Source organism: Triplophysa rosa, linkage group LG7 (genome assembly GCF_024868665.1).
Source record: "Triplophysa rosa linkage group LG7, Trosa_1v2, whole genome shotgun sequence".
Lineage (NCBI taxonomy): Eukaryota > Metazoa > Chordata > Actinopteri > Cypriniformes > Nemacheilidae > Triplophysa > Triplophysa rosa.
The window spans coordinates 26,754,691-26,773,374 of NC_079896.1; the positions used below are offsets into that span (position 1 = coordinate 26,754,691).

An 18,684-nucleotide genomic window follows, 5' to 3' on the forward strand; every position below is an offset into this window, starting at 1 on the left:
ATCCTCTTATTCAAACAGTGTGCGAATTGACAATTTTTTAGACGACACCTGCAGGCTAACTGCCTTAAAACATGAAAAACATCGTCAGATCTGATACCTCTCTGAAAAAACACAACAGACGAGGCGGTCCGTCACATGGGCTACTGTTGGTTCATTCTGACCGAGGAAAGTAAAACGTACCACGTGACTATGGCCGCTTCTGTAAAGTTGAGAAATTGTTTTCTCCAAGATAACTCTTGTGAACTCAGTAATGTGCAGTAATTCTAAAAAGTACGCACACAAACTTTCATTTAAAAGCACGGAAAAAGTGATCTAACCGCCCGAACAGGGACTTGAACCCTGGACCCTCAGATTAAAAGTCTGATGCTCTACCGACTGAGCTATCCGGGCTCTAAACACGTCTGTCCTGGGCATTCATTATGGATCTTCAAACTACGTCTATGATAACATCAACACAAAAAACATTTTTTATAGCAAGTTAATGAAAACTACAGTATTTATCTAAAATAATTTGTACTTTTAATTTGAACGTTCATAAAGAATGCGCTATCACTGCAGAGCGACGGTGTTGTTCGGCCGTCCAACCCCGTTCGTGTCTCAGCTTTGTCGGCCAAAGGATTCGCCAATCGTCGCGTATCAAATAGGGACCAGCCAATCAGCGCGCCTTTAATCAGCGCGCCTTTCATTTACATCTTGGCCATCATAATCGGCCAATAATATGCTCTTAAAGATGGGCTAGCAGGCGTATACTTCCCTCCTCCGACCAGAGAGCGTCACCGGAGACGTTAGATCAGATCAGTTTAGTGATCTGACTTTCCCGAAAATTGATTTAACCTAAAACTGGTATGTATTACTTTCCCCAGCATTGGTCAGGATGGACCAAGCACTTAAAACACTTCTTTTTATTAATTGCTGGAGTTAATTCTTCATTCTTATGTACAAACACCTTTAATTTTTAGTTTTAACACTATACATACATTTTAAGGAAAACCGATTTGGAGATGCAGTGCTGTTCCACGCTTTTTACTCTCGATCTCGCGATACTTGGACGTTACGTCACAGGCCGATCGGTCTCCACAGCGTCTCCTAGAGCCAAATTGTTTGGGTAATTTTACACCAGACTCAAAATAAATCATTACATTTGTAACAAAGACTATTTAAAAAACAAACATTTATTGTACCACTATTTCCTTTGACCAGTGCAAACAACTAATAAGAATCCGTAATCTATCCTGAATTTAGTACAAAAAATACTTTGAGTACATGTAACACTAAAGATTTCACTCTAGAAAGTAAACAGTCTTAAAATGATGATAATGTAGGCGGGCCCTTAAAGTTGGGTAGTTTTGAACTGAAAATTACAGACCACACAACACAATTTAGATTAAAATATTTATTGACTTCTACAGAAATACTGTTCATGTATATAAAACTTTACAAAACATGTCCAACAGTGTGCATTTAAACAGTGACATAATAAATCACAAATCAAGTGCAAATGTCTTTAAATGTATACTGGATAACATATGTAAAAAAAATACAAAACGTGAACATTTACATTCAGAATAAAACAAATGTATAAAAAAATGTTTGTTGCAAAAAACAACATTTAGGTGTTCAGTGATATTTCAGTTTCCTCATCTGAAAAGACCAAGCATGACAACAAAAGACTTCAAATAATTTAGCAAGTTAAAACAAATGGAAGCGGCACTGGTGATTATGATTTCTTCATTCATCGGTCAGATTTTCTGGCATAAGGAAGCGTTGATGATGAACCTAAAGAAAAAAAACCACCACAAAGTGATTATACACTATACCAGCAGTGCAGTCTTCATTTCTAAAAGCACCTCTGTGAAACAAGAGCAAACAGAACGTGACTGATCACACAAGATGGTGAATCCCTCTTTGAATTCAAGGCCGGACCTTCACTCACCTACAGCCCACCCGGAGCCAAACAACTCAAATACAGCCAGGTTTTATTTTCTAGAAACCACTTCTGCCGATTGCTCGTGGTCTCGGGGAGGCTATACCTCCTGTTCTCTCTGGGGACTGTAAGATGGTAAGGTCAGAGGTCACAGACGGCCATAACTCCTTCACATTTTTCACATCTCCCCAGAAATGTTAACAGGGATCCTCGTAGCCAGAAGAGACTATCCGTCTTGTGTAATCAGTCACAGACAAAAGTTTGACTGAATTTAGTTTTTGACTGATAATGATGTCAGTTCTGCTACAGAACAAACATTAAACATGATTACTTTGACTTTCCATTGATGTGATGGATTTTCAGCTTTACCTGGACACGCCGCTCCCAGACGCTGCTGTACGTTCTCCAGATGTTGGATATACTCCTTCAGAGAGCGCTCCTGATCCTGGGAGGAGCTGAAGGAGCGGTCGGACGGTCCCGACACTGTGCCTGTGTACATTCTTGGACGGTGGAAGAAATGTAATGTTAAATGACTTCAATAATGGACGCTAAAGAGAAAACTCTAGGTCAGTCTCTTGAGAAACGTATTGGGTTCTTTACCAACGATGTGATTAAAACTCAAGACTCGACCTGTTATTCTGTCTGAAGGGTGATTTGATTGGTGGAACCAGCGATGAGGTCACACCCCGTTGGGTTAAAGCATGCTCACGGGTGGGTGGAGAGTTAAACGCAGCTCCGGTCTGCTGTGGTTTCAGCACTTCAGTCCTTACGGCAGCAACTGAGGAAAGAAAACATCATGAATTTCAAACACCTGCAGATGCAAGTAATGTAGGGCTGAAAAAATCCATGCATTCCAGTTATAAATGTGAAAGTGTGTGTGTGCGCATGTCATGCGAGTGTGTGTGCACTGTATATTTTGTGCGTCACGTGTGAACGAGAGTGTATCTATTTACTTTGCTCTTGATACTTTTTCTATTTTTATAAATTTAATGTATTGCTTATAGTTAACATGTTTTCATGTACATCTGCTTTGTATCAATGAAAATTGTAAAAAGCACTAAATAAAAGAAGTCGAGTCGAGTTGAAATCATGTGACTGTTACAGTAGATGAGTGATGTAAAGACTCACCTGTGCTCGGTCCAGCTCCGTGTCCATGAACTGTGCCAGTACCTGCTGAGATTCTCCTTGTAGCCTTTTGCCATTTCCTAGTGAGAAACTTCAGTCTACAACAAGACAGAATATAATCGTAAATAATAAATAGCATGAAACTGAATATTTCAATAAAAGAAGTTACATTGAAGCACTTTGCAGCATTTTCAAGGTTCTAAATGAAACATCAGAAAGTGTACGGCAGGTCACACAGTGAGGGAGGATGGGTCACCTCGAGACAGCGATGACGACTCTGACAGATGTTCTGAAGCGGTTCAGCGGTCTGGAGGCCTGTGATTGGCTCAGTGTCGGCTGTGCGCCCATACGAGCGATCAACGCGAGCGTAGCCTGCTCACACTCCTGAAATCCTCCCAGCAGCAGCAGCAGATAACGCTTCTGATACACCAGAGACTTCCTGTAACTCTCCGCTCGCAGGTATCGCTCATACAGCCGCTGCACCTGCACGAGCATGAAGATGACAGAAAACGGTGACATGAAGCAAACCAACACCCATAACGCAAAGCATCAATTAACGTTTCAAACAAGAAAAGGGATACCACAATAAAGCGCTTTTTTGACCTTGCTGTTGGAGAGTTCATAGATGGGTCTGTTTTCATTGCCTGCTGTCAGCTTCGAGAGTTCTGCTTCTGCTTTTCGTAACGAAGCCTGAAGAGCTGCTTTCTCTTTCTGCCAGGTCAGTTTCTCAGGTAACACGCACTGCTCTGAGACCGCTGAAGACTTCACCTGAAACAAACACAACAAAACGCACATTTAGACTTTTGCATCGAGTGTGCGCTAGGTTGAACTCCAGACTGTGTCTTATTCTACACACTCATGACTACTGTCCTCAGGGTTCCTCACCTGCTCCTGATGTTTCAAGCTCTGCAGCTCATTCTCCAGACAGCAGATGGTGTGTTTGAGAGAGATCTTCTCCTCGCTCAGAGCAGCGAGACATTCACAGAACTCAGAGTTCTCCTTCAGCAGTCGCTCAATGAGAGATGAGCTCGAGTCCTGTCACACACATCATGACATCAGAGGGAAAAAACACACACCTGCTTTACACCTGACGCTTGACGTGACTTACATTGCAGTCAACTATCCTCTAGTAGCATGGCCTTGTAAACTAACGGTACTGTTTAGCGTGTTGACAAAATGTTTATGTGCTCTCCTACTTGTTACTCGCTTTGGATAAAAGCGTCTGCCAAATGAATACATGTAAATGTACTATACATTTGTATCAGAGTACGTGCAATCCCTGGGATCGAACCCATGACCTTGGCGTTGCTAGCGCCATGCTCTAACCACTGATCTAGAGAAAAGCTGTTTATTTGTGCGTGTGTGTGTTACCTGTGTGTCGTTTGTGTTTCTCTGCTGGCGTTCTGACGTCAGCTGTTTCTCTTCTTTCTCCAGGTCAGTGAGTGTCTGTTGGAGTTGTTTTAACCTCTGCTGATCTTTCTGACGTACCAGCTCCAGCTGTAACTGTGTGGAGAAATGAAATAAAAAAAAAAACAAAGACTTCATGAGATGATGTTTTGATTCCACAGAAACGTTGCCGTTTTTTTTGCCCAAAACAAGAATCAAGCTATTGGTAAATTGCATAAGAAAAATCTTATTAAAAAGAAAACCCCATTGGAAAACAGCTACTTGTAAGAATTTTATTTGATCACTCCAGTTGTAATGGATGATATTTAATTTGAAATGTAGAATCTCACCAGTTTCTCATTGGTGTGTTCATGTCGTCGCTCTTTCTCCACCTGCTCTTGTCTCTCTTGCCTCTTCTGTCTCTCCACCTGCTCCTCTCTCACTCTCTCCTTCTCTTTCACCTCTCTCATCTTCTCTTTCATCCCTTCTATCTCAGTTTGTAACCGTCCGGCTCTCTCTCGCTCTGTCTCCAGTGTCCGCACCACCTCAGTCTTCTGAGCCTGTAGGCCATCCAGAGCGGCTCGGAGTGTCTTTACTTCTTCCTGCTCCTGTCGCGTCTCCTGCTCCGCTTTCTCCGCCCGTCTGCGCTTCTCCCCCAGGACCTGTCCCTGCATGCGTTCCAACATGGCCGCCAGGTCCTCGCCTTGACGCCTCTCCTGTTCCAGCTGCATGCGAAGCTCCTGAATGAACTTCCTGTCGTGGGCGCTGGCTGCTTCTTGTCTGCGAGCTTCCTCCTCCAAACGCCGCGTGTGTTCCTGGGCTTGACGGGAGAGCGAAGCGGAGAGCTCGGCTGAACGGGAGCGCTCCTCCTCCAGGCGGGAGATGGCGAGTTCGGTGCGTTCTCGCTCCTGAGCCAGCAGGGCTTCACATCGGGACTGCTCGATCTGAAGCTCTGAGCGCAGGTTACTGACGGTGACACGCTCCTGCTCCAGAACAGACGTCAGATGACTGAGCTGTGATGCTTTCTCGCTCAAAGCCACACGCAAACACTGGTTGAAGGAGAAAAAATATTACTGCTAGAGATCAGTGTTAATTTTGACAGCAAATTTTCATTTAGTTTTAGTCATAGTCTTTTGACAAAAATGCAATTTAGTTTTAGTCACATTTTAGTCAACCCCATCATTGTAGTTTTAGTCTAGTTTTAGTTGAATAAATATACATTATATTTCTTCTACTAAAATCTAAATGGTTTAAATCATTTACTTGGTGTAATTAAATGTTCCATACAAAGATTCTGTTTTGACATAATTTACTTCACCTTAGAATGAAATTAAACCAGGTCTTTACCTTTATAAAGTTCAGTAACTAGATTTGCATTGTTGGGACACAGAATATTAGACCATGAACGACATGTTCCAGTTCATTCAATCCCATTTGACTCAATTGACTCGTAAGTAGGGCGTGTTCATTCAGTTCATTCAACCAATGAAACGCTCTGACAGGGCTCACACTCAAAGGCTATTGGCTCATGGCATGCCTCTTTGAAGAAAGAGCGCACTGTCTTTGCTTGAGACAGCAATGAATGAGAATAGCTTTCAAAAAGACATATTATATAAATTGTATTACATTTCTTTAGTCATGCAAACATGTTACATACTTGGTTGGAATGTACAGTTCGACTCACTTCATCACTTCTATAATCAGTAGAGGACAGCGCTGGTTTCTTTTGGCTGACTCTATGTTGCATTTCACGTTATGCAGCAGCTCGTGTTAAGTTAACATTGGCATATAAAACCCTTGAGCTTGCCTTCGTAATGTGTTTCGGGGTGACTCGCCTGCAGTCGCGCTTCAAGTTTGCGGCGTTTTACCGGCGATCGTGAAGAAAATAAGACGCTTTGTAACCCGCGTGGAGACACAGAATACATGTGTGTGCTTCCCCTTCTCCCAGAGACTTCTCTCTGCCGTTTATATGAGATCAGCAGCACATGCGCGCAAACTGATGTCCGCCAGGTGGGACAAGAATATTTTCGTCTCGTTTTTATTAGTTGACGAAAATGTCAGTATATTTTTATTACAGTTTTCGTTATAATGCATTCATTTTTATTTAGTTATCGTCTCGTTTTCGTCAGTGAAAACATGTCGTTAACGAATACTTTTCGTCGTAGTTTTCATTTACACTGCTAGAGATGCACCAACGTCTCAGTCACCAGTATTTAAAACCATCTGCATCGTACGGTCATGAAAAACCTGGAACAGTTATGAAATTTTAAAATCGAACTTTCCAGGTCTGAAAAAGTGTTGGAAACGAATAAACCCAAAGTTTTGGAAAAATCATGGAAATTGTCCAAAGAATACCTGTAAAAAATAAAATATGTTTAATTGCTCATTTTAACTAATTGGTAAATCAGGCGATCTTGCGAACAGGCAAAGCAGAGGGAGTGCTCGCGAGAGGGCCCTTTCTGCAGCCAGCAACGTAACGTAAACGTAAATGTCTCTGATAAATTGTGGATGTAAATTTAGAAAATGACGATTTAATAATGCGTGGCTTCATTCAGATAAGTATAATGTATGGCTTGAAAGAGATCATGATCCAGTACGTGCAGAATGTCGACTCTGCAAAAAATTGTTAGACATTTCGAACATGGGAGAGGCAGCGTTACGTAGCCACGCTAAAGGCGCGAACAGACGAAACAGTTAGACATGCACGTCAGGCTGTGGGACGGAAGTGAGGTGAAGACTAAATACATTGGCTCAGAGTTTATGGGTCATGAATTTTGCCTCGAAAGTCATGGAAATGTATTGGTAAAAATGTGTAGGAACCCTGTGCATAACTCTCCAAAAAACTGAAGAAGAAATAACCAAACAATCACCTCGTGTGTGTGTTGGTTTTGTTCAGTTGTCTGTTGGTTGTCGAGTCTCTGTTGCTGAAGTTCCTCCAGTAGTTCCTGAGCTCTGGTCTGCTCTTTCTCTACAGCCGTCACACAGAGCTGACGTTCAGCCTCCACACTTTCCAGTTTCACCCTGAAAACACACAAACATGTTTACTCAAAAATAAAACCAACTTACCAGTGGGATTTACTCCTTGACAAGGGCACGTGCATGCATTACCCGAGTTTGTTCATCTGGCTCTTTAATTCCTCTTGATTTACAGATGCTGACTGAAGCTGCTGCCTGGTCTCCTCTAGCTCCGCCTTCATCTCTGACATCACCTTCAGCTCCACCTCCAGCCGCCTCTGCTGCTCCACCGCTCGACTCTTCTCAGCTTCCAGTGAGGACCGCAGGTCATGTGACAGCATCTGTCCCTGCTTCAGCTGTGACTCCAGCTCTTCAACTAAACACACGCGTGGAGTTAAAACCAGCAGACTTCACACACGCATACAGAGAAAACACACGCAGAACTCACGGTCTCTATGCAACTGCCGTTGCTTTTGCGTTTCCTGTTCTTTCGCCGTGTGCAGTGAATCCTGCATCTGTCGCAGCTGCTCTCCGCTCTGCTGTGTGCTCTCGTGCAGCTGCGCATGCAGGCTGCGCACCTCGGCCAACAGACTGTGGCGGTCAGCTTTGAAGAGCTGCTCCAGAGACCTTCTCTGCTGCTCCTCCTGAGAGAGAACAAATGTCAAAGATTTAAGATTTGAACCGGGAGATTATAAAGATCGAGCTTGAGCATTAAAACGCATCAGGGTACCTGTTGGTGAAAGTGATTCTGTAACTGGTCCAGCAGAGGGGTGTGGTCTGTCTGAGTACTGGTTGCCATGACGGCCTGAAGCTGCGAGTGAAGCCACTCCCGCTCGCTGTCGAAGACACTACGGACCGCCTGTAACAGCTCACGCTTCCAGTCCACATCCCCACCGTCAGTCTACATGTATGAACACCAACACAAACATTCATGTTATTGCTTTACACGTCAATCAAGTGGGCGGTGCCAAGAGTCAAAGGACAGACGTGACTCACCCTGGGTTCCCGGTCAGCCATCCGGCACAGCAGCTCTCTGAGTGACAGGATGGTCTCCTGTAAGGCTCGTCTCTCCCTCTGCCAGGAGGGGGGCGGGGCAGGTTCAGAATCAGGGCGGGACTGGCCAGATGGGGTGGGGCGATGTGACAACGACAAGATCCTGCAGCTCTCCTGGTAGACACGCTTTAACATGGCCTACATGACAGACACGTGTGAAGTGATATAACTTCAGTCACGTCTAGTTCGCGTGCACGTGAATGACAGTATTTACCTGCAGCTCAGGTGCGAGTCGCTCGTGGCTCTCGTGCATGCTGCCCGCGGCGCTGTCAGTGTTGTCTGTAGGTGACATCCCTCTGCAGCGCAGATACTCCACAAAATGAGCATCCAAACGCTCCGTATGCTCCAACTCCTGCTTCAGCATGGCCTCCAACTCGGAGCTCACGTCTACATACAAACGCACACCTCCTTTAATAGGGCTGGGACGATAAATCCTGCCATTCTTATGCTCGGTTGAATTGCTGTTAAATGGCACCACTTCCAAAAGCCGGCGGGCGGAAAACTCCAAATATGGGACACAGAAGAACACCATTTACACACACATGCTGCGTCTGAAATGGGCATACTGCATACTGATGTTTTGGACATACTATTCGTGACTCATACTCATTTTCGCCTACTATATAGTATGGAAGTAGGCGATTTCAGACGCAGCAATAGTCGCACGAAATAGTCATATTTTATCGCCGTTCTTCATTATCATGAAAATACCTTAAAAGGTTTGAAGTATATTTACAACGATGATGTTTGACGAGTGTTGCTTTTTCAAATGCACATTATAAACGACTCAATCGAGCAGTACTTCCTACTGACCAAAGAGCCATAGTTCATGGAAGAGCCGAGCATAAAACACTGAATGGATTTCAGAATCGCCCTAGACCGGTATAATTAGTGTGAATCGCGATACATCATCCTGCATGTCATCTCTCACAAACACACGACTCACTGCTGCCGTATCCGTCGCTGACCCACTCCGGCACAGACACGGGAGACGTGGAGCCGACTGCAGACTGAGAGGGAGCGCTGTCCAAATTCTCCAAATCATCAAGCTATAAAGCAGCACAGAAAACATTTCATAATCAAAGACAACGACTGATGTCAAAACATTTAAAACCATTACAATCACTTGAGAAGAACACTGAGAATCTTCTGAATGAAGATCCTCTTCTGGTTTTGCTTCTCAACTTAATACACAACATGGCGACGGTTTGTAAAATCGATTTGAATTCTATAGTTCTGGGGTGCATCTGTGATGTGAATGCGAGCGGAGTGCATGTTGACCTTCTCTGCCTCCAGCGAGTCGAGGACAGACAGATGTTCAGACACGGTGAGCGAGCAGGGTGACAGAGAGTGTGTGCTGGGTTGATCCGTCTCTTCAGCTTGTATGAATGTTTGTCTGGCGTGAGGTCTCTCTCTGTCCATCGGTGATGGTTTGCCGTGGAGCTCCAGGCTGGCGTCGTGCAGCGCGCTGAGCTCCGACAGGTGGGACGCGTGCAGACGAGAGGGACGCTCTTCACTGCGTTCCAGCCTCCTCAGCAGCTCTGGAGAAGAGAGGGAGGCGGAGAGAGACGGGTCGTGGGACAGGGCGTCGATGAAGTGCTGCTTGTGTTTGGGACGGTGATCTTGTAAACTGCAGCGCTGTCGGAGCTGCTCCAGCTCTCTCTGCTGATACACCAACTCTTCCTCCTGCACGGCCAGATCGTCCTGAAGACTCCGCAGCTCCGCCTTCAGATGCTGGTTATGGACCTCCAGGTCAGCCAGCGCCCGATCTTTCGTCTGGTGGTGAAAAACGATTTACAGATTCATTTTTGTGCTTTTAAAATATTTTGAGGTGAAGCAGAAGGCGGACGAAAAGAAAGAACACGCACCTGTCCCTCCTCCTGTAGCTTCTCCGCCCTCTCTGTGCTGGTGCAAAGCCCCTCTTTAACCGCAGCTAGCTCCGCCCTCAGAGCATCATGCTCCGCCCTCAGGTGGATCAGCTGTTGTTCTCGGTCACGCAGAGCGGCCTCGGCCTTGGCAAGAGTCTCTTCAGCACATGTCTGCGCGCACACACACACACACACACAGAATCATCTCAGTTGTTTCTGACTCACACATGTAGCACATAAATGACTCCACCCGTGAACTGTTCCCGAGCTGGCAAACACGAACCAAACAATCCAAGACAAACGTTCAACTTTTACAAGAATCTGGAAACAATCATGGCTTTGCATTCTCTGTCAAACATGAGGAAAAAAATATCACACTGAACTAAACTAAACTGTTTAAAATAAGATGTGAAAGACTTCAGACTCGGTGTACGTTTACTTCTCATGTGAGACGCTGAGGGACTAAATCTGTTTGTTCTCGTTCCTCTTTTTTCCTGTTGTATTTTCAGGCGTTACACACGTGATGCGTCTGTGACGTATTAAACAGGCTGGAAACCATGTGACTGCATAACTGACTGTTTACATCACATGATCAGGCAAGAATGAAGCGAATGCCCTACATCTACACAACGTGAATTACAAGTTTGTGGTATTGAGCAGTTGAGAGAAAATCCAACTCCAAACACACAAACCCTGCACATTCCCGAGCTTTAAAAACACAAACGTTTACGAATCTCACCAGCACTTCTTTCTGAGCTTCTTCTTGTTCTGCTGCAGTCTCCTCCTGCTGCTCATGCAGTCGTGTTATGTAGTTTGCCTTTGACATCACTTCCTGTTTCATACGCTCAACTTCCTCCTGCAGACGCTCTCTTTCCATGCACACTTCTTGCGTCTCTTCCTCTAAAGCGACGACATCATCTCTGGCAGTTTGGACTTGCTCCTCAAGTTCTTCCAGTCTGAAGCGTGCTGCAGCGAGTTCATTCTGAAGCTCCTCGTCTTTGTCCTGTAACGTCGAGACCTGCTGTTCCAGCCGCTCCTTCTCCGCTCTCTCTCTCTGCACCTCCTCCTCTCGTTTCTCCTCCGCCCTTCTCAACCGGAGCTCAGATTCTCTCAGACGCTGCTCTCTCTCCTCCAGCTCTCTCACAGAGTCGCTCAACCTCTCGACGTCCGCCCGGCTCTCCTCCAGCTTCTCTTTCAGGTCTTCCACCTCCCGTTCTAGCGCAGCCACCTTCGCCCTCTCCTCTGCGAGACGGCGTCCGAGCGCCTCCACCTGACTCGCGTACTGTTCCTCCTGAGCGAGCAGCAGTTTCTGAAGAGCTTCTCTCTCTCCGGCTGAGCGCTCCAGCTCCATCTGTAACTCCTGCGAGCGAGCACGAGATGTCTGCAGGGTGTGGGTGTTGAGCTCCTGACGCAGGCTCTCCTCCGGCGCTCTCTGCTGGTGAGGACGAGGGGACCAGGGGAAGTCCGAGGACTCGGGGCTGTCGGTGTTGGGGTCACTGACCTCGTGGTGGTTGGGGTCGAGCTGGCTTAACTCCTCTTGAAGCTTGGTGATGACCTCGTGGAGTTGCTCCGCCTCCTCTTCCTTCGCCTGTCGCACACGCTCCTGGTCACAGCGAAGACTTTCCACCAGACAGCGCAGCTCTTCCATCTCAGCCTGCTTTTCCTCTAGAGTCTGAAAGTTAGAAAACCAGCAGCAATTCTATAGAGCTGCTCCAACATGATCATCTAATAAATTATGTCATTAATTGTTGCTCTGCACATGTTTTTGCTGGGTTAAGACTACACAATATGAGCCCGATTTTGGCACAATCCTTTGACGTAGGGCGATTCATACACGCAATTCTTGTGTTCTTATTTCGCATAATGTGTCAGACAACAACTGATGCTTCACGACGTCCCGACAGAAACGGGTTCGGTCACTTCTGTGACACTGACCAAAAGGAGCACAGAAGCTCGTTCATAAGCAGGTTTCAAACATGGCGAAACAAGAGACAAGGTTATTTCTGCTGCCAGGTGATGCATTCTCAATGATTTTAGGAGTCAAAAGACAAAAATATTGTGTAGTCTGAACTCAGCATTAGCATACTGGAATAAACATACTCCAAAAAACAAGAAATGTTATTGCATCACTTCCTGAATATCCAAATGATGACGTCACCTTGTTATCGGTGGTCAAGTGGAGCTCCTGCTGTAACTGGCGGATCTGCTGGTTTAAATGATCGATCTCTAGATTCTTCTCCTCCAGAAGAGCAGAAGGCAGCTGAAGGTCAGAGTCATCGCTGCGCTGCTCCAGACGTCTGGTCAGAGCTTCAACAGTCTCCTTCAAAACACACACAACAAACAGCTCAACCTAGATGTGTGCTCGACTCTGCACAGACCGATCAATGCACAATGCACCTGTAGATAGGTTGAACACCGCCTCCACAGAAAAATATCAACCACTACTTCTCTAGCCCCGCCCACTGGTTCGTGAATGACTTTAGCCACGCATAGTACACACTCCCGCATTTGTGATGATCGACAAATTGGTAACCATAGCGACATTTTTCGCCTAAAGATTCGTTTTGTCCGTTTTGTCCGTCAGTTTAAACTAAACCGCTGATATCTTTTGCTGTGTTGCCATGTTTGTTATTACTAAGCGCTTTTATGCTTGTCGTTTGGTCTTAGATCCAAAAGCCTCGGCACATAGGTCTCAATAAAAGATCTGTTACAGATTTTAAGAATTTTTGGTCTTACAAAATATATAAACAATTTGCATTTTAAGGTTTGTTTTGTTTTGTCTTTATTTGCTTATTTTTTCTGTGAAGATCTGGCAACCCTGTCACTTTAGCGAAGGGCTCTCGAGAGCGGCTAGCCCCGTGTCATATGTGCAAAAGTGAGGACTTCTTTCACTGTTATTTTTATTTAAAGCGACCAAGCATCAAACATGCAACATTGTGCAGCGCCTGGTTGTGGAAGAACACGGTCGCTTCCTTCGGATTCTGATATTAGGAATTAGGAAGTTCGTTCCTGCTCACGTGGGTGAAACATTGAGCATTTGTTTCACCATGGATTCCTTTGTGAACAAGGCGCTGGATTTGCAGAGAGACTAAAATTAAAAAGCAGTGCTGTGCCGTCAATATTTGCTTTGTTAGAGATCGCTTGATATGTCCTGTTAATGTGTAACCTAACGTGACGTGTCTAACCAAATTCACAGAAGGCTCCAACTAAGTTTACTACACAAACTGCTATCCAATCATAGCAGTGGGCGTTTACTTCCAAGTCCTCATTAAAACAGAGCGTTTGACGAGACGGCCTCAAAACCCGGGTAGAAAATAGCCTGTTACTTATTGATTTTGATGTTTTCGAATTTAAAAACCACGCGAACGTCATAAGTAGACCTCAGACAACAGTATAAAACAATAAACAAGCCCAGTTCAGCACACCTTTAATCTCCTCCCATAGATGCACGCGCGTGTCAGATGTACCTGTAGTTGTGTGATGCGAGTGTGGAGTTGCTCTTCTGTAGCTCTGCTCTCTCGGCTCCTGAGCTCCAGTTGTAGTGTGAGCTGTCTGATCTCTTCATCTCTCACATCTATGTCTTTCTCCAGCTCGGCCACACGCTCAGACAGCAACTCCAGCTAACACACAAAACCTCACATGAACCGTGTAACAATGTCACGCTGCAACTAGACGCAAAGCAAAACAATCACTTGCAGTCTCATTGGTCTCGTGACTAGTTGTCATGTGTGTCTCATCACAAGATATGCAAGAATGAAATTCAAAGTTATGGATGAGCCACTTTTTTACTTGTTTCCATGGAAACACTACATACTGATTGCTTAATAAGCTCAAAATATGAATCTCCAAACTCTGATTCATAATGAACAACAAGTTTTCACATTCTTAATACACACACCTGTTGCTCTTTGGTGTGCAGTTGTTGTTGAGTGGCTTCCAGCTGTTCTCTGAGGTTGGGGTCAGGGGTCAAGTCTGGGAAACGGTGTCTGGTCTCGTCTAGTTTGGACTGCAGGGCTGAGATCTGGAGTTTAGTGGCGTACTGCTGCTGCTGCAACGCTTCTTTATCCTGTAACAAACACACCAGAGCTTTATAAAAGTGTGTGCGTGGAGACGGGATCATACGGTGTGCGTGTCTGCGTGTACCTGTGTGAGCTCCTGGATGTTCTTGCGTGCTCTCTGGAGGTCTTGTTCGAGCTGTGTGACGGTCCGGCCGGCCTCAGCACTGCTCAACAGCGCCTGCTCCAGCTCACGGATACGAGACGCTAGTTTCTCGATCTCCTCGTTTCGCTCCTCCACATCGAGCTGACACTGCTCTTTGGCTGCTAGAAGAACGCTGTAGTCTTCAATCTTATCTTTGATCAGAGCCTGAAGACTCTCCACCTGCACAAACACAACCAGAAATCACAAAACACAACAACAGATCGAAGGGATGCAAGCGTGAGCGAGCAATGAACATGCATGAGGGAAAATGTGGCGGCGGCACGGTGATCAAAGCTGTGTAATGCAACAAAGGATGGAGATGTTTAATGCGCTACGAGACGACAAACCTAACTATACACAAGACGTCTTAAAAAGCAGCTTAATTTATCAGTGTTCATTCTTTAAAGCAAGACATTTTCCAAGTTAACCAAGACATTAAACAAAAGACGAACAGGGGAAAGAGAATATATGCATTTGTTCAGAATATGAAATCAGAGGATGATTCATAAGCCATGCACAAGCCTCTACAGGACCGAGGAACATACCTGAAGAACCAAGTCCTCAATCTAGAACATTCAGTTAGAAAATAAAGCCAAATGTCATTCACAGACCTCTCAAAGCCATTCAGATTCATTCAGTCACACGTGTGTTCCAGACACTGACTCGTACCCGTTGACCCCGGCTGTCTCCTCCAGCGTGTCCTCTAGACGTCTGTCTCAACTGAGCCTCCAGATTCTTGATCTCCTGCTGGAATTCATCCCTCTCATGTTCCCGTTCGACCGCTTGTTCCTGAACACAACACATTTACACATGTTTACAAGTATTTGACCAAATAACACACAGTGAAAACATGGATCATTTGAGCAGATCGTAGGCCTATAATGCAACACAAATAATGCTAAAAAAAGAATGCTAAAAATAACACAAAGTTACATAACATAACAAATCTGTTTGAATGCAATTTAAACAAAAAAGGTCTAATCATTTCAATATGGCAAACCCTTGTGACGTGCACATTTGCAGTGCTGGTAGGTCAGTAGCAAATCTATCAAACATATTTATCAACATTTATGCATTTAGCAGATGCTTTTATCAAAGGTACCAAATCATTCAGACTTTGGTTGAACATGGGAATAGTTGAGGAAAAAATCAAGCCCATGAATTTGCCCTTGCCAGCACCATTCTCTACCACATGCCACCATCCACAATCCATCTCTTTATGTCATGGTCTGCTCGTGTGATCAAATGACACACAAAACTGAAGATAAATGAAGTGTTCAAACTGTTTATTGTAAACAGTAAAGGAAGATGGCGGCAAAAAGCACTCACATCTATGAACTGTCGGTGATGTTTCAGCTGTTTCTCCAGAGCGTGGATGTGCTGCTGAAGGTCTTCTGTCTGTAAGCGATGTTGTTCCTCCAGCTGATGAGCGCGACTGTCCTGTTCCTCCAGCGCCTGCTCCAGCACCCTGAGCCGGGACGCCATCCCACCGCAGTCTTTCTCCGCCTGACGCTGCACCTCCACACGCTCCTGCCCCAGACGCTCGGCCTCCGCCAGCAGAGCTGCACCACAGAAGAACACCACCAATGAATGATGCGCGTGACAGCCACGAGGACAAGCTCGCAAATTAAAACGCAAACATGCACAGCGGAGCAGAGCGTTTGTGCATCCTCGATGCACAAAAACAAAGCACGGCAAACCGGATGGAGAGAAAACGGGCAAAGAATGAATCTGAATTAAGCCTTTTGATTTAAGGCCGTCAAACCATGTCGCACCGCAAACAAAAGCATCACATGATTGGCCAGAACATAAAAAACAAAATGCAGTTAGTGTCCAAACAGTTTTTCAGTCTCCGATGCACAAACCTGTCTCTCCCTCGACACCGAGGAAGCCTACAGAGCAGAGAGAATTTGCAGGATCAAAGGAAAGCCTCCATCACAAGAACACATCTTTCTTTCACTCGTTTGTCACAGACCGTCACCGCCAGAACAACAGAACTGACGTCACATGAGGTGTAAATAACATCAGTCCTCTCGCTCACCCTTCTCAGTGTCACCGAGGCCGGCGGTGAGGGCTTCTATCTGTCGCCGGAGGAGTGTGTGATTCTCACTGAGCTCCTGCAGCTGACCCCGTGTGACCTCCAGCTCCTCCGCCAGACGCTGCTCCTGCGTCTCCTTCTGCTGCAGAGCCTCCTCCAGAGCCGCCTTCTCTGCTACATAACCTTCCGTCAGACCTGCGCAAACACACACATCAGAAACAAGATTTAAAACGGGTGTATTTTCAGATGGACATCTGAAGGTGAGCTGACCCTCAGCCTTGTGTAGCTCGAGCTGGAGTTGACTCTTGACGCTGGCCTCGTGATCCAGCTGCTCGAGGAGCTGAGCGTTCTGCAGGAGTAGAGATGCTTTGACCTCACCTCCGTCTCTGAAACGCTCGCCCAGCTCTGCCTGAAGATCACACATCTGCTCCAACTACACGGCAAGAAACACGGACATGAGAGAGTCATACCCAAGAGCCCGTCGACACCAGCTCTTTTACAAACGCCAGCGTTCACACCTGCTGTGAGGACTCGGAGAGCAGCTCCAGGAGTTGATCCACGGCGGCACGCACTCGTGTACATGCTCCCATCATCAGCTCCTCTCCTTCTGCATCCGGCCCGGAGAACACGCTCTCACAGAGCCTCTGAGATAACTCCAGACCTTCATCCACCGCTGAAGACCACACGCTGCAGTCAGCATCTCCTTCCACACCAGACACTTCTGACATACGAGATACAACCTCAAGTCATTTTGAAGAAGGTTCAACAGATATCACAACAGTTGCTTCGAGTAATTTAACAAACGCACCGGCTTCATGTGATTTGCAGCTAGTTTTGGTCGTCCTAGCGTTGTGCGTTTCCTCTCCCGAGCGAGCACCTGATCCACAGGTCCCTAACTTGCGGTTGACGTGCTCCTCTGTCGCGCAAGTAACTCGAAGCATCTCCACCAGAATCTTCTGCAGTTTGTCACGAGCTGTCTGCGCGTCTTGTCTGATGAAAACATCACAGCAAAGTTTAGCTGATGAACTCCTCACGACTTCATTCTCACTCATATCAGTGACTTTATGAAACATGAAGAGCTGACCTCTGCTGCGTGGCGGTGTTGAGATCTGCTCGAAGCATGGCCAGTAGATTATCTCCCTCCTGGTTCTCGCGGCCTCTGCGCTGCAGAAGCGTCTCCAGCGTGTCCATCTCTGCCCGTTTGCCCTCCAGCTCCACCTGCAGGCCGCTGACCTCCGCACGCAACTAAGGAGACACGCCACAGACAAGAAACCACTCGTCATACAGACGGGAAGTGCATCAGCTTTTGTATGAGAGGTGTCAACCCATCGCTAACATTTGAGGAAGCGCTCATGCATTCAAAATACAACAAAAGCTGTTTTGTGAAACATTATTTGTCCTGTTTGAGCATAAAGAGTCCAAAGACAATAAGAGGGAAAACAGCAGTGACTGTTAATGTAGCGTGCACTTGCTGGAAGAGTGTGTGGTGCGTTACACAAGCATTATACATGAAAACACGTAACCATAACAACCAGAGCTAAACTCTCCCACCCACCACTACTGATGCATAGCAGACAGACTAACACCTCCTACAAATAACAATCCCACTGTTTACATGTGTACTGGTTATGTGTGACCAACATCCATGTGTCATAATCAGTCATTGCATTATTAAAATATACCACAGTTTAAATGACTCAAGTGACAGCGTAGTGTTTTAATGTACTAATGACATAAGTATAACATCGTAAACAGGGTTTGCAGGGACACTTCCTGTGTTCCTGTAAACCAAATGGCTTAAATATAAAAATAAGTTTTCTGTGATGGACAGGTTTAGGGGACAGAATATACAGTTTGTACAGTCATTATGTCTACGGCGGGTCCCTGTGTGTGTGTGTGTGTGTGGCCTTGTTGTTATATCCCGGTGGGGACCTAAACCTGAACGCACACCAACTCATGGCGACTCGTGTCACCGGGTCCTCATGGGCAAAAAAGCTTATAAAGAAATAGATTAGTGCTGTCAATCGATTAAAAAAAATAATCTGAATAATCACACATTTTTTCTGTGATTAATCACGATTAATCGTACACAACCTGAATGTTTTAAAATATACTTTTACATTCTAATAATTTCA

General features: G+C 45.6%; 1 protein-coding gene and 1 non-coding gene across 6 annotated transcripts in view; both read right to left on the minus strand.

The window, feature by feature from the left end:
• Positions 1–317: 317 nt before the first annotated feature.
• Positions 318–390, minus strand: trnak-uuu (transfer RNA lysine (anticodon UUU)). Its single transcript has one exon. It is a non-coding gene; the product is annotated as a tRNA-Lys (tRNA).
• Positions 391–1,391: 1,001 nt separating this feature from the next.
• Positions 1,392–18,684, minus strand: part of pcnt (pericentrin) — a 32,156-nt gene continuing 14,863 nt past the window's right edge. The window contains exons 24-55 of one of the 5 annotated variants that reach the window (XM_057337451.1): positions 17,634–17,794; positions 17,358–17,539; positions 17,068–17,270; positions 16,928–16,982; positions 16,553–16,744; positions 16,377–16,403; positions 15,841–16,073; positions 15,181–15,300; positions 15,057–15,077; positions 14,455–14,691; positions 14,210–14,377; positions 13,779–13,931; positions 12,470–12,631; positions 11,051–11,983; positions 10,312–10,482; positions 9,725–10,219; positions 9,390–9,492; positions 8,658–8,830; positions 8,387–8,581; positions 8,121–8,291; positions 7,839–8,034; positions 7,544–7,766; positions 7,306–7,456; positions 4,786–5,484; positions 4,421–4,552; positions 3,935–4,084; positions 3,653–3,817; positions 3,306–3,532; positions 3,053–3,147; positions 2,555–2,702; positions 2,294–2,424; positions 1,392–1,776 (exon numbers count right to left, since the gene is read on the minus strand). In XM_057337451.1, coding sequence (XP_057193434.1) covers positions 1,733–1,776; positions 2,294–2,424; positions 2,555–2,702; positions 3,053–3,147; positions 3,306–3,532; positions 3,653–3,817; positions 3,935–4,084; positions 4,421–4,552; positions 4,786–5,484; positions 7,306–7,456; positions 7,544–7,766; positions 7,839–8,034; positions 8,121–8,291; positions 8,387–8,581; positions 8,658–8,830; positions 9,390–9,492; positions 9,725–10,219; positions 10,312–10,482; positions 11,051–11,983; positions 12,470–12,631; positions 13,779–13,931; positions 14,210–14,377; positions 14,455–14,691; positions 15,057–15,077; positions 15,181–15,300; positions 15,841–16,073; positions 16,377–16,403; positions 16,553–16,744; positions 16,928–16,982; positions 17,068–17,270; positions 17,358–17,539; positions 17,634–17,794 — 6,516 coding nt within the window. In that variant the 3' untranslated portion in view covers positions 1,392–1,732. Of the gene's footprint in view, positions 1,777–2,293; positions 2,425–2,554; positions 2,703–3,052; positions 3,148–3,305; positions 3,533–3,652; positions 3,818–3,934; positions 4,085–4,420; positions 4,553–4,785; positions 5,485–7,305; positions 7,457–7,543; positions 7,767–7,838; positions 8,035–8,120; positions 8,292–8,386; positions 8,582–8,657; positions 8,831–9,389; positions 9,493–9,724; positions 10,220–10,311; positions 10,483–11,050; positions 11,984–12,469; positions 12,632–13,778; positions 13,932–14,209; positions 14,378–14,454; positions 14,692–15,056; positions 15,078–15,180; positions 15,301–15,840; positions 16,074–16,376; positions 16,404–16,552; positions 16,983–17,067; positions 17,271–17,357; positions 17,540–17,633; positions 17,795–18,684 lie in introns of all 5 variants that reach the window. The other 4 variants (XM_057337449.1, XM_057337450.1, XM_057337447.1 and 1 more) reach the window with 4 other exon arrangements.